At 55.0% G+C, this 14,107-nt stretch overlaps 1 protein-coding gene, 1 long non-coding RNA gene and 2 pseudogenes across 6 annotated transcripts in view; 1 reads left to right on the top strand and 3 right to left on the bottom strand.

Moving 5' to 3' along the window:
- The window catches only part of LOC144331918 (uncharacterized), a 184,348-nt gene that overhangs the window by 109,092 nt on the left and 61,149 nt on the right, over nt 1-14,107 (top strand). The gene's annotated exons all lie outside the window — the stretch shown is intronic.
- On the bottom strand, nt 3,592-5,414 carry LOC708771 (immunoglobulin lambda constant 6 pseudogene; annotated as a pseudogene). The gene is made up of 2 exons (XR_013398853.1): nt 5,231-5,414; nt 3,592-4,032 (listed from the first exon to the last, which is right to left on the bottom strand). The product of XR_013398853.1 is annotated as an immunoglobulin lambda constant 6 pseudogene (transcript).
- LOC114670549 (immunoglobulin lambda-1 light chain-like) overlaps nt 6,674-14,107 on the bottom strand; it is a 349,019-nt gene continuing 341,585 nt past the window's right edge. For 3 of the 4 annotated variants that reach the window (XM_077950583.1, XM_077950585.1, XM_077950584.1), the window contains exons 3-4: nt 8,462-8,496; nt 6,674-7,128 (exon numbers count right to left, since the gene is read on the bottom strand). In XM_077950583.1, the coding sequence (XP_077806709.1) occupies nt 6,809-7,128; nt 8,462-8,496 (355 nt within the window). In that variant the 3' untranslated portion in view covers nt 6,674-6,808. Of the gene's footprint in view, nt 7,129-8,461; nt 8,499-14,107 lie in introns of all 4 variants that reach the window. The other variant, XM_077950582.1, reaches the window with a different exon arrangement.
- Nucleotides 10,473-13,082, bottom strand: LOC144331912 (immunoglobulin lambda constant 6-like; annotated as a pseudogene).

The following is a 14,107-nucleotide window of genomic DNA, read 5'->3' on the forward strand; positions in this document are numbered from 1 at the left end:
GCCTTCTTACTTTGGCCAAATCAAATAAATCTTTGTCTATCCTTAAGCACTTACGTCTCAGTGCTGGACCTCAGCTGCATATCTGGCACATGAACCTGAATCTGGGGTTCTACAGAGAGTCTCACATGCCACCACTCAACAGCCCCCTCGAACACCTACTGTGCTCGGTGCTGGGGCCCCAGACCCAGAGCTCCATGTGCTCCTCCTTTGGAAGAGCAGTCCCTGACTGAAGATGTTGTCACGAAGTTTTGGATCTTGAGGGAGCCACTGGGACCAGGAATGGAGGGGATTGGGCTTGGGGAGCCACCTGCCAGGGACTGACTCTCCTGGAGGCGGGGGACACTGAAAACCCTGGATCCAGAACCAGGAATGGGATGGGGTTTCTAGGAAGAGGGGATTCTCTCCTGGCCCCTCCCCCAAGTGCCCTGACCATGATATTTGATCCTGAGGAAGGAGAAGGGGCATGAGGAATCTGGCTTCTCCAACCCAAGGCCCCTCTCCCCCTCCATCCCTTGTTGGCCCAATAACTCTGTCACTTGAATCCCGGGTCCCGGGATGGGGGCCTGGGTCTAGTGGGCTCTGAGCTCTCCAGGGAGGAAGCCCACCTATGTGACACAGACTCCAAGGATTTCCTGGGTATTAAGTAGGGTGGCAGGCCAAGTGACATGGGGGACAGAGTATGGGGTCTTTGAGGTGAGCCTCCAGATTTCTTCCATTAGGGCTCTTGTGCACTGCTGTGGCCCTGTGGGAAGAAGGGGCGCTGTGGTCACTCTTATATCTTTGCTCCCACTCACCTCTCTAACACACCCGTTCTCTCTCTGTCCTCCAGCCCTTGGTCCAGATCCTGGGCCAATTTGAGGTTGCTGCTGCCACCAGGCCACCTCTGCTGACCACAAGGAATCCCCAGTATCCCCTGCCCCTTGTTTTCTTCAAGGGGGTCTCATCTGCAGTCTGAACTCTGGGCTGGGCAGGAACAAGTACCCCCGTCACTTGCTTCACCTCAGGAACTGGCCTGGGTGGCTGGCATCCTGTGCATGTTGAGGGGACGGTGGTGGGGATGCCAGTGGATGAACAGATTGAAGATGGCTGGGTCTAGGGCCACCCTGCTCAGCCTCATGGGTGGGCCTGTGGGGAGGAAGGCAGAGTTGGGGGCACTCATCCCTGGCCCATCCACCTTACACTTTGCATCTCATGTATCAGGTGACATGTGCCATGGCCATGTGTGGTGGGCCTGGCTCCTGACTTTCCTGGGCCAAGGTAGCTACAGGCTGGTGTCTTCTAAGAAGGAACTGGTGAACTCCCACGAGTGGATGGGATTTGCCATCTGCAGGGGTGAACCCAGGCCCTGAGGCTGGGTATTTGGTCCCCTCCCACACTCTCATCAGAACCTGGAGCCCTGGAATATCCTGGGAGCCTTTCCTCCACATGGAGAAAGACAGGGAGGCCTGTAACCAGGGCAGTGGGATGAAGTGGGTGGGCGTGGCCAGGTGGCCTGAGGGCAAAAAGGCACCTGGGGTCCAGAGCTGAGGTCTGGAGTTGGGCAGGCCAGGTTTGAATCCCTGCTGTGGCCTGTGGAAGGTCACTGAGGCTCTCTGGGCTGTGGTGTCACCATCCTAGGGTGAGGATCACAACAGGATCTTCCTCTAAGGGTGGCTTGTCCTGGAGAGCATTTAGCCTCAGGGGGCCTGCTGGAAGACAGTGCCCTGGAGCTGTGGCTAAACTCCCAGTGTCTTCCTGGAACCCCAGGAGGAGAAGGGGCCACAAAAGACCAGGGACAGGAAGGGCTGGGGCTGGACTGGGACAGCATCCAGGAGTCGCTCAGTCTGGACTGGGCAGGGCACAGAGAAAGGAAGAGGAACTCGGGAAAGGAGCTGTGGTCATCTGAATTAGGCCCCCCAGGACAGTCATGTCCCAGTCCTGGACCTATGTGTCATGTTGTGTGACCACAGGGACTTTGCAGATGTGATGGCGTTAAGGAGTCTGAGGTGGGAAATGATCCTGGAGTATCCAGGTGGGTCCAAGCTGGGGTCTTTATAAAAGAAAGAGGGAGGCAGGAGGGTCAGAGTGAGAGACATGTGGGGATGGAGGGAGAGAGAGAGAGGAAGGAAGAGAGAGAGAGGGGAAGGTAGGTAGGGAGGGAGAGAAGAGCAGGAGACAGATTTGAAGAGGCTGAGCTCTGACTCTGAAGTTGGAGGAAGGAGCCAGGAGCTGAGTTTGTTCTCTAGAACCTGGAAAAGTCCTGGAAACGAATTCTCCCCAGAGTCCCTAGAAGGAGCCTGCCCTGCTGGGACCCTGATTTTAGCTATCGAGGACTCATTTTGGACTTCTGACCTCCAGACCTAGGAGAGAATCAATGTGTGATGTTTTAAGCACTAATTTAGGGGTCATTTGTGATAACAACCAGAGGAAAGTCAAACAGGAGCCGTGGGAGAGACTCCCCAGGATGCCACGAGGGCCCCCCTCCCAGGCCTCACCCATCGTGACCCAGGCCTGACCCCTGCAGGCGCCCCCACTCTACAGAGGAGGGACCATGCAGGGAGGGCTGGGTGGAGCTGGGTCGTCTTCTATCCACCGACACCTTCCTCTGAGAGAGCAGCTGGAGCCCCAGACTCAGGGAAACTCGCAGAGAAAGTCCTGAAGACGGACCTGGTTTTCCAGTGAAGGCCCGGGATCCCATGGAGAAGTGTTCCCAAAAATGATGTTCCCAAAGATGGCCAGTGACTTTTCTGTTCATGCACTTGAGAGAATCACCATGTCTTAGGGCTGCCAGACAGTTACCTGTGCATGCCTCAGGGTTCAAATCCCATTACTACTGAGGCCTTGGAGAGAACATCTTCCCACTTTTAGTTGTGAAGAGATCCCTGGCCTCAGCCTTGAGAGCACCACCTTCCCTTCAGCAAAGGGTTTGTTTAAACTTACAGAAATGATGAAGTGCGTATTACCTTCCTTGCACTAGTTCCTAGGCAGTTCAGAGCTTGTCTCTTGCAAGCGTCCAGAGCCTCCTGTAGGCCTTTTGTGTGTTTCCTTCCTGGCTTCCTCCAATTCCTCTTAGGTGTCTGAACCTGCTGTCAGGTTCGGAATTGAGGTGGATCCCTCATTTAAGAGCTTGAGAAGTCAGTGGTGCTATAGTGTCCTGGACAGTCTGGCTCTCAGGGATGAAAGGGAGGGGGCGAGGGTGGGTGGGAGCTGAGCTGGGCACAGAGGGAGGAGGGCCAGGGGCAAAGAGGCTCCAGGCCTGGAGCAGGGTTTTCAGGCTGGGAAAAGAGATGGTGGGTGAAGGATCTCTGTTAGGGCAGAGATAAGAGTGTGTAACTGGAGGTCCCGCCAGAGACAACTCCTTCCAGGAAGGAGGCAGAGAGAGGGGGCCTGTGCTTTGAGGAGAAGGGGGAGGAGTGAAAGGGCAGAGGGACTGGTGTTCAGTGATCAGATTTCTCCTATCCTGGCCTATTTCATCAGGAGACACCCTGGGAGGCTATGAGACTCTCCCTCAGGGCTACTTTCCCACTGGGTGCCAGGATTCCCCCCACCCAACACTGAGAACGCAGGGGAAGCCTCAAATTATATGTGAGATAAAAAAGAGAAGGAGCAGGATTTCTGGTTGACAATGAGGATATTTATTGAGAAGGGATGGATGACTTGGGATGGGGAGAGAGACCCCTCCCCTGGGATCCTGCAGCTCCAGGCCCCTGTGGCTGGGGTAAGGGTCAGGGGCCTAAGAGCATTCTGCACGGCCCACTGTCTTCTCCACGGTGCTCCCTTCGTGCGTGACCTGGCAGCTGTAGCTGTTGTGGGACCTCCACTGGTCGGACGTCAGGCTCAGGTAGCTGCTGGCCGCGTACTTGTTGTTGCTCTGTTTGGAGGGTGTGGTGGTCTCCACTCCCATGTTGACGGGGCTGCCATCTGCCTTCCAGGCCACTTCCACGGCTCCCGGGTAGAAGTCACTGATCAGACACACTAGTGTGGCCTTGTTGGCTTGGAGCTCCTCAGAGGAGGGCGGAAACAGAGTGACCAAGGGGGAAGCCTTGGGGTGACCTGCGGGGTGGATGAGGGGGAGGGGGGGTCAGAGTCCCGGTGTCCACCTGGGGAACCCCTGACCTCAGTCTTGAAGTGGGCATGGGACTAAGGCCCAGGGCAGGGACCTCAGGCCGAACACTTGCTGGACTGAGGTCAGGCCAGCGGTGAGTGGAGACACTCCCTCTCAGATGGGAGGCTCTTCAGTGCCCCCCACTCTTGGGGAGTCACAGACCCCCTCTTGGATCTGTCTGTTTTTCATATGTTCCATCATCTACAGACCCTACCTGTGCTCGCTCCACAATGGATGGGATGGAGTCCAGGACCACATCTCACCCTGGGTATCTGTCTGTCTTGGGGGTATCTGTCTCAGTGCCTCCTACCAGTTCCCCTTGTTCTTGTCTCTTCATACAGGGCAGCTGTTTGTCCTGGGTTCTGGCTCTTCTCTCTCACGGGAGTGGGTTTCTTCCCCACACATCCCCCTGGCGCCATCATTGCAGCCCCCACCCCACCTCCCTGCAGAGACCCCTCTGGTCTGCCTGGTGAGAGGGTGTCAGTCCTGAGGGATGGATTCCAGTAGATCAAAGACTTCCAATTGAGGACTTTTTTTTTTTTTTTTGACTCCCTGAGTTGAATGTGGAACTGCGTATGTTCGAAAGAGTTTTCATGTTGTGAGAAGTTACATGGGGGATCTGACTCTCCAGTGGGTTTCCCTGACAAGCAGGCATCTGTCCCAGTCACTGTCCCTACCAGGAGTCCTGGCCATCTGCTTTGGGGTCTTCCTCCAGTGGAGGAATTGGTAAGGGTCCATGTTTAGGGCCTGTTTTCTGAGACCCACCACCCTGTCCATGGTGTCCTGCCTGTCTTGGGGGAGGGCGTGCGACCCAGCACTGTGGGGCCACCTTCCCACAGGATATTCTTCCTCTGTCTTTTCCTCCTCCCATTTCCTTCCCCATCTCTCCACATCCTCAGTCAGAGGCCTCTTGTCACTGTTTAATGCAGCCCCATAACTGGGACCTACAGAGGACAGAACCACAGGAGAGGCCAGAACCCCAGGAGAGGATGGGTGACAACACTGACCCAGGAGCCCAGGCGAGGAGGGGCAAAGATTCCAGACACCCAGGCAGGCTGAGACCTTAGCCTTAGACAGACAGGAAAGGGAAAAATCTCCCCACATTTCACTTGGGATCTCAGAGAGGAGAGAAGCGGAGAAACTTACCGATGTCGGTCAGCCTGGTGCCTCTTCCGAACATAACACACAGTGACACAGCCCCACACACAAACCCCTCCTGACACACCTGACCCGTTCCCCGCTGCAGCTGCTTGGGCGCCCAGGTCCAGCGGCCCTGTCGTGAAGCAGATCTGGCCGATAGGAGGGTGAGGTGGATGGCCCCTCCATGCATGCATGCACACTTGACTGGAAGTTAGGGATCCCTCCACCCCCAGAGGGAGAGGGAGAGGGGAGAGGGAGGAGGCATGTCTGCACATCACATCTGGGTCCCCTGCTACTCTTCGTCCTGGAGGAAGCCATGTGTCCCAGCTCAGCTCCTTTGGAGACTGTCACCATGGAAGAAGTCAGAAGCCTGTTTATGCCACACGGAATGTGGAGCTGGTCCCCATTGGAGAACCGAGTCCTCTGGATGCCCAGCACAGCCCCAGTGGGATGCCCATGTGGCAATGATTCTAAATAGCACAGGAGGGTGTGTGTGCGTGTGTGTATTTGCACGCAGGCAAGTTTGTTTGTGAATACCTGTGTGCCTAGAGATGTTCATGTGTGTTTATGTTTGTGAATATGTGTGTATGTGTGTTTGTTTCATTGCCCGGGCCCCTCATCCTGTGCTACCTTCCAGGACAATAATCAGCCCGGTTCTTAGATCCCACATACAGCTCTTAAAAAGACCAATTGGTTTACAGGCACGTCTATGGCACCACTCAGGAATCTCTTGATTGACCTTGACCTCCCCAGCCCCACTGACCATCCATGGGTAACTGGACATTAGGTATTTGAGGTGTGGTCAGTTTTGGACTGACTACTTAGGGGTGAGCGTGGAGTTGACCCTTATTTCCCTGGGCACTTGAGTATAACAGGGACACTGGTGACACATGTGGGACCAAGGGTACCCAGCTGGCCTGTGGGGTGTGTGACTTGGGTCCAGACGATCAGGGTCCAGGCTGTGCCTGCTTCAGAGATAGATGTGGGGGTAGAGGGCAGGGTCCTGGGAGTCAGGAACAGGGTGGGCCCCTAAGGAGTAGGGGAGACCAAGGACTCGTGGATTGGAAAGGCTGCTGAGAAGGAAGGACTTCTCAAGGAAGGACTCCTTGAGAGAGGGAGACTGTCCAGGGAGTGAGACCTGATGATCCGTGGAGGGAACTCGTTCTTCTGGAGGCCATGGGGAACCAAGGAGAGCTCGCCCCAGGCTGCTGGAGGTGGACATGTCCACACAAGCACAACACGTATAGGAAAGAGGGGCAATCCTGGGACCTGCTTCTCAAGGCTGTGTTCTGGAATATTCTCTGGGCCTTTCTAGGTGATGGTGGAACTACCTCTCAGAAACAATCCAGACTCCATTCTCACAAGTCTAAAATAATTTTGTTCATCTTGCAGGTTGGACCAATTTCGGGTAGAAAATGTATAAACAGAAACAAAACACAAAACCCAAGGTTTTTGGATGACTAAAGATATTTATTGAAGGTTTATTGAGTGCAGGGAGAAGGGCTGGATGGCTTGGGATGCAGAGACCCCTCTCCTGGGATCCTGCAGCTCCAGGCCCCTGTGGGTGGGGTGAGGGGTAGGAGCCTATGAACATTCTGCAGGGGCCACTGTCTTCTCCACGGTGCTCCCTTCGTGCGTGACCTGGCAACTGTAGCTCTTGTGGGACTTCCACTGGTCGGACGTCAGGCTCAGGTAGCTGCTGGCCGCGTACTTGTTGTTGCTCTGTTTGGAGGGTGTGGTGGTCTCCACTCCCGTGTTGACAGAGTTGCCATCTGCCTTCCAGGCCACTTTCACGACTCCCGGGTAGAAGTCACTGATCAGACACACTAGTGTGGCCTTGTTGGCTTGGAGCTCCTCAGAGGAGGGCGGGAACAGAGTGACCAAGGGGGAAGCCTTGGGCTGACCTGCCGGGTGGATGAAGGGCAGGGGTGTCAGAGTCCTAGTGTCCACCTGGGGAGCTCCTGACGTCAGTTTTCAGGTGGATGAAGGACTAAGGCCCAGGATAGGGACCTTAGGCCGGGTCTTGCTGTACTGAGGTCAACTTGGCAGTGGTGGGGACCCTCACCTCCTGGTGAGAAATTCCTCAGCATCTGAGGACTGAGGAGAATCAGGCCTCTTTTGTCCAGCCTCCTCTTCAGATTCTCCCCTCCTTATCACCCAGCTCTCACTTCACCTGTGCTCCCTGACGCTGGTTGGGTTCAGCCATGGGCCCTCATCTTTCCTTGGGGGACGTCTCTGTCTGAACATCCCCTGCCAGGTCCCTCCTCTGGGTCTACTCATGAGGGCATCTGTGTCCTGTCTTTAGGTTCTCCTCCCTTTTGATGAGTGAGTTTCTTTCCCATTTGTCCCCCTGGCACCATCATTGCAGTCTCTGCCCCACTTTCCCACAGGGGCCCCTCGGTGGGGACGGGGTGTCAGTCCCAGGAGCCGGCTCCCTGGGAGTCCAGGAGTTGGAGGGCTTTCATGGGAAGTATATTTTCTGTTCTGAGCCTAGCGCTGTGTCTGCTATATGGGGTCTCCTTATCATATTGGGAAATCTGGCTGTGCTAAGACATCTGTCTGTCCTGACTGGTCCCTGTCACCTGTGCCCACGAGGAGTGCCTCCCTCAGCACCTGCTTTGGGGTCTCTCCTTTTTGGTAGGATGGGAAGGCTCTAACCTTGGCCTGAATATCCTGAGAACCACCCTGTCCATGGCAGCCTGTCTGTCCTGGGGGAGGAGGGACCCAGCACCCTGGGGCCACCTCACAGGACATTTTTTCTCCATCCTTGTCCCCCCTTCATTTCCCCAAGTCCCCAGTCAAAGGTCTCCCTTCTTGGTTTTTAAAGCAGCCCCATAGTTGGGACCCAGAACCCTAGGAAGCTGAACTGTTTCCAGCATCCTTCTCCTGTCCCACGGCCCTGGTGCCCTAGCCAGGGCCCCTGCTCTGCTGGTCTTTGGGGCCGGGAGCCTCCGTGTGAGGGAGCAGAACATCCCAGAGCCGAGGGGAGAATGCCCTGTAAGTGAGAGCGGCAGGTTCAGGCCTCAGCAGGGAGCAGGAAAAGGTCACTGGGATCTTCCCATCATGCCCCACCAAGTGCCTAAGAAGGGACAGGCCGGAGGAGTTTAGAGCCAGGAGAAAAGGCAATGGTGGCAGACCCCAGAGAGATTGAGACCCCTGCCCTAGAGAGAACAGAAAGGTGAGAAAAGTCTCCCCAGATCTCACCCTAGACCCAAAAGAATAGAAAAGGGGACTCACCGAGGACGGTCAACTTGGTGCCACTTCCGAACACATCACACTGTGATATAACCCTGCACACAAACCCTCCTGATACACCCGACCCAACCCCCCTGCAACCCTGCAGCTGCTCACAAGATGCAGGGTCCAGCCCCTTTTTCTCATGGGTGGGTGAGGTGGGTGAGCCACAGGTGGGGTGAAGGGGTCACCTTCTACTGACCCGAATATCATTTCCTTGGGGGCGTGGGAGTTCATCCATCCAAGTCATGGGAAGGGTTGACAGGTCTGTGTGGAATTGTCTCCCAGGTAATTGCATTTCTGAGGGGGAGTTGTGTGGCTTGGATCAGCTGGTGTCAGGAATGCCAGGGAGGAGGAGGAGGTGAGCGGTTCGGTGATACCACTGACATGGTGCATCTGGGACCCCTTTGAGAGATTGGGAATGGTGGGGAGGGTCCTTGATGCCCCCCACATCCTCAGCACTGGAGGTCATGGTGGGTTAGGCTTGGAATGGGGACTGGGGTTGTGCGGAGAATGACGTTGACCACAGGGACACAGACCCCACTGTAAGGCCTGAGCTCCAGCATCCTTGGCACAGCTGTCCTGAAGGAGCAGCTCACAGGTCACTGCCCAGGTCCCCCTCCTGAGCCTATGAGGACAGCTTCCTACCTATGGGGTGTGTGCTGGATTAGAGCTGCAGTGGCCCAGAGGAGAGCTCCTCAAGGGAGGCCATAGGCCTCACTGGCAGTGTGGTTTCCTCCAGGAGCTCTAGGTGTGTGGGGTCTCTGCGTCCCCTTCAGCTCCCTCAGCTTACACACATACCCTACATGCATGGGTTACTTACACAGCTTGTGCTCAGGAGTGTCACCAGCACGGGGGGCACCCACAGTGGATGGACATGTGCAGTGCAGGGCCTGGACACACACAGCCTGGACCTGCATCCTGGTCTGGGCCCATCACCTGAAGAGCTCACACCTGGGACACACACCTGGCACCCTGCCGTCTCCAACAGTATTCCCCACAGCAAGCACCTCCCCTGACCGCTGAGATGTGGCCTGCTGATCCCTGATCAGAATCCCTTCCACATCTTCTGTCTTACCCTTGGCCTGGACAGAAAACCTTGCCCCACCCTCCCATATCCAGGGGTGACCCCCTAGTCCCAAAGCCTGGAGACTGCAGGTCCCAGATTTGCTTTGCTCGTGTCCTGACCTGGGCCTGACTGCAGCCCCTTCTACCTGGGCCCTTCCTGATCCTTCCAGAAAGATGCCCAACATGAACATGTATGTTTGTGTGCATGGTGTGCGAGTGCACGTGTGTGCGTATTATAGCTCAGATCCCATGTTGAGTTCTTCAGAAGACAAATCAGTTTCACGCAAGCTCCTGGCATAACCCCAGAACCTGACTCTTGACTTCGAACTCATCGGAGTCATTTGACCACTTGTGCCCAGCAGGACATTAGACTTTCATAGTGGCGTCAGTGAGGAGCAGAGCTGACCCTTGTCCCCTGCAAATGTTGAATACAGCTGGGACATCCAGTGACACCTGGGATGAGAGGCACCCAGAGGGGGATGTGGGGTGAGTGACTAGGGTCGAGGGGGTAAGCGTCCCATCAGTGATTGTTACAAGGGGGGTTTGTGGGGGTGGAGGGTAGGGTCCCTGGGATGACGGGAACAGAGTCATGGAGAAGGGGAGATGGTCTAGGCTTTGATGAAGAATACAGGTGGGGTGACCACATGGCCTTGGAGGGGGATGGACAAACACCTTGAGAGAGGGATGGCATCTGGACAGTGAGGGCCAAGGGCAACAAAGAAGGGAGCTGAGATGTTCTCCCAGGGCCGTAGGGATGTAAGGAGGGTGTGTCCCTGGGCATCCAGAGTTGGATGTGCTCACAGGGCAGCAGGAAGCACAGTGGAGACATGGGTAAGAATGAAGATGCCTGGGTCCTTCTGAAGACTATTTCCTTATTCTGGAACATTCTATGGGGATGGGGTGATGGAAAAAGTATGACTCAGAGAAACATCAGGATGCTCCCAGGGAGCATTGTCACAAGTTCAAAGGACTCCGTTCACCTTTGGTTGGAGATAATCAAATTTAGGATGGAACGTGGATAAATGAGCAGACAGCATGTTTTCTGATTGACAAGGAGGACATTTATTGAGGGTTTATTGGGTGTTGGCAGAAGGAGTGGATGACATGGGGTGGGAGGGAACACCTCTGCCCTGGGATCCTGCAACTCCAGGCCCCTGTGGGTGGGGTGAGGGTCGGGGGCCTAAGAACATTCTGCATGGGCCACTGTCTTCTCCACGGTGCTCCCTTCGTGTGTGACCTGGCAGCGGTAGCTTCTGGGGGACTTTCACTGCTCAGGCATCAGGCTTAGGTAACTGCTGGCCGCATACTTGTTGCTCTGTTTGGAGGGTGTGCTTGTCTCCATGCCCTTGGTGACTGGGGTGCCATCTGCCTTCCAGGCCACTGTCATGGCTCCTGGGTAGAAGGCATTTATGAGACACACCAGTGTGGCCTTGTTGGCTTGGAGCTCCTCAGAGGAGGGTGGGAACAGAGTGACCAAGGGGGTGGCCTTGTGCTGACCTGCGGAATGGATGAGGGGCAGGGGGTTAGAGTCTTGGTGTCCACCTAGGGAGCCCCTGACATCAGTGTGTGAGTGTTCAGGCCCCCCAGTGCCAGTGCAGGACCTCTCAGATGTGGTCCACACTGTCTCAGAAGGGTATGACATGATGTTCCTAAAAGAACTCGGTCAGTCAGAAAACCCCTGAGCTTGACTCCTGCCCATCGCCTGCTTGGAAACTTTCCTAGGACTTGGGCTTTTGTACAGACAGCGGACCTTCAGTTTCCTGGCCCTGCCTCACCCTGTCATCCTGACGTGGTCCGGCTCTGGCTGTGTTCTCTGGGCTCTGTGAGCCTCCTGTCAGATTCCGTGTGGAAACTTTTCTCACCTGACACAGCTGCTCGTGATTAGGGGAGAGTGGGTCTCTCACCTAAGGGCTCTGTTTGTACCCACATCTCCTGGAGCCTCTGCAGTGGAGTCAGGGCTTTCGCTTACCCAAGTCCCACTATCTGTCTGTCCTGGGCTCTTTTTCTGTGGAGTCTGTGTTAGAGTCTCTCTGTGTTTAGGGTCAGTCTACAGTTTTTGTGCCTTGGGATCTGCCTGTCAGTGAACTCAGGGGTTCCTGCTTCTAGGGTTGCCTCCCATAGAGACCCAACAGCCACCTCCCAGAATGCCATGGCCTTTCGTGACCCTTCGCCTGGCTCCTTCATGTCCAGAGCCTTTCCCTCCCTCCTGACAGGGCTTCATGGGTCCCAGGCCAGCTCAGGGCTCTCTCCTTGGGAGCCCACAGAAATCTGGAGAGGCCCCAGCACCTCCTACCTTGTTGCCAGCCTGGATCTGGAGTCCCACAGTCCAGGGGACTGGGCCCTGAGACACTGATTTTCCATTTCCCAATCTTGGCTTTGAGGGTTTCAGGTCCTTCTAAAGTCTCCCAGGTGGTCACTTCTTCAAGCCCCTTGTTCCCTCTCCCCCATGAGATGGGGCCTCAGTTTCCCTTGCACAAAGCTCGGTAGACAGTCAGAAGCCCAGGCGGGGGGAGGACAGAACTGAGCAAGTTTTAGGGAAGCAGCCTGGCCCTGGCAGACAGACGAATGAGTTTCAGTAGCTCATCCAGTCTAGTGCCCTATCTCTGAGGCCAGAGGTGAAGGGGTCTTGGTGGCCCACTGAGGCAAAGGTCTGAACAGGGAGGGGCGAGATCCTTGACCAGGACCTAGGCTCCAGAGAGAAAGCTTTACCACAAGTCAACAAAAGATACAGAAAAGAACAAAAGCAGCAGAAAATTTCTCAATATTTTGGGGAGAGCAGGGAAGGAGGGGGAAGAGACTCACCTAGGATGGTCAGCTTGGTCCCCTCGCCGAACACCCAATGCTGTGACACAGACTTACACAAAAACCCTCCCTGGACGCCCCTACCCCCAACCCCCGCTGCAGCTGTGATGGAGGAAGCTGGGGCCACTGCTCCTGGTGGCATCTGCTCATGAGGGAGTTTACACGGCTGCCATACTCATCCCCACAGAGACATCCTGTGACCAGCAGCAGGATCCCTAGAAATCCTGGTTCCTGGAGGACAATGGATTTGGTTTTCCCACCAACCATCATGTAGCCATGGGGATGAGTTTACTGGAGGGCATTATGTCACTAGGAGTAAACTTCTGTGGTCAGGGAAAAATGGTCTCCCTGGTGGAGCTGACTCAACACTGACTACTTGGTGACACCCTGGATGATGCAGAGAGTACCCTCTCCCTCCAGGGAGAAGCAGGTTACCCTAGAGTGTGGCGTCCTGGGAACCTTCCCATGAATGTAGCTGTGACTCCAGGAGTCTCAGCCCCACCTTCCCTGGGCTTATCCTAGTTGGGATGGGCCTGACCAGTGAGGCCTGGCTGGTCCCCACTGGAAATGCCAGCCCCATCCTCCAGGTCCAGGGTGAAATGGAAGGATCTCCTGCACCCCTCAACCTGTTCTGATATTGGTAGGTGAGGTGGGGCAGTGGCCGCCATTGCGTTATTGAAATAAGGGGGACATAAAGGAGCTCCCGAGTGTGGTCTCCAAATATCACCTTCCGCGAAGGGATGTGAGGTCAGTGTGGTATCCCAGGCCTGGGGCAGGAAAGGGACATGATGAGACAGAACCTCTCATCCTTTGAGAAATCAGGAGCCACGGAAGCTCCTGGGGTAATGGGAGAAAATCAGATGCCACCTGAGGAGGTGCCCAGTGGGTAAGTGTTCATGTTTTGTAGCCGCATTGTCATTGCCAATTCAATATAACCGCAGTGGAACCCGCATGTCAGATGTCCTCACATGCACACCAGCGGTTTGCCCTGAAGGATGTCTAGGCATCAGATCATCAGTTATCAAAGTGTTGAACAAAAGGGAAGAATGTACATTTTTTCTTTCTCCCAAAGCATGAAGCACACTCCCGAGTGCACAGTGCAGCTGCTGGGCCCTCCCTTCAGGAAGCCCTCATGAGGAGGAGGTGAACTGAAGCCTCGGCCCTCTGCCTTTCTTCTCATCTGAGGCACGAAGTTATTGATCATCAAATGCAGCTGATATCACTAAAGGAATGACAACACAACATGGGTGGCTTTTCCGGAAGTAGCCACATGTCCTGGGAAGGGATTATACCAATGTCCAGCCTGAACCCCCTTGAGTCTTTTGATGCTAGAACCATTTTTTAGGAAAAGAGAGGTTGAGGGAAGCCCTGGATTCCTCTCAGGGAGGCGGCGGCTGCATCCCGACTGTGGGACCAGCTCACTGCTCCTGCAGCTCCTGCAGCTCCTGCCTTGCCAGGGAAAGCCAGAGGCATTTGGGAGATACCTGCAGATGGGATGGGCCTAAAAACACATTCACCAGTGATAACATCAAGTATTTAATCCACATAGAAACTAAATTAAAACTATGAATATGCAGCAGCACCACAGAGTCAACTAAAAAGAGACAATGATATTCACAAGACATTTGATGAGCCCTTCATTAACTATTTTTGATGTCAAGAAATCCTTGATATTCTCTCCAGTTAAGTGTGTGATGACTAGCATTTGCTTCATGCCCTTGCCTGAGGGAGTAGTTTAGTTATTCGGCTGTGGGAGGGTCCACATTATCTGAAAATGGG

This window comes from Macaca mulatta, chromosome 10, assembly GCF_049350105.2.
Source record: "Macaca mulatta isolate MMU2019108-1 chromosome 10, T2T-MMU8v2.0, whole genome shotgun sequence".
NCBI classification, from domain to species: Eukaryota; Metazoa; Chordata; class Mammalia; order Primates; family Cercopithecidae; genus Macaca; species Macaca mulatta.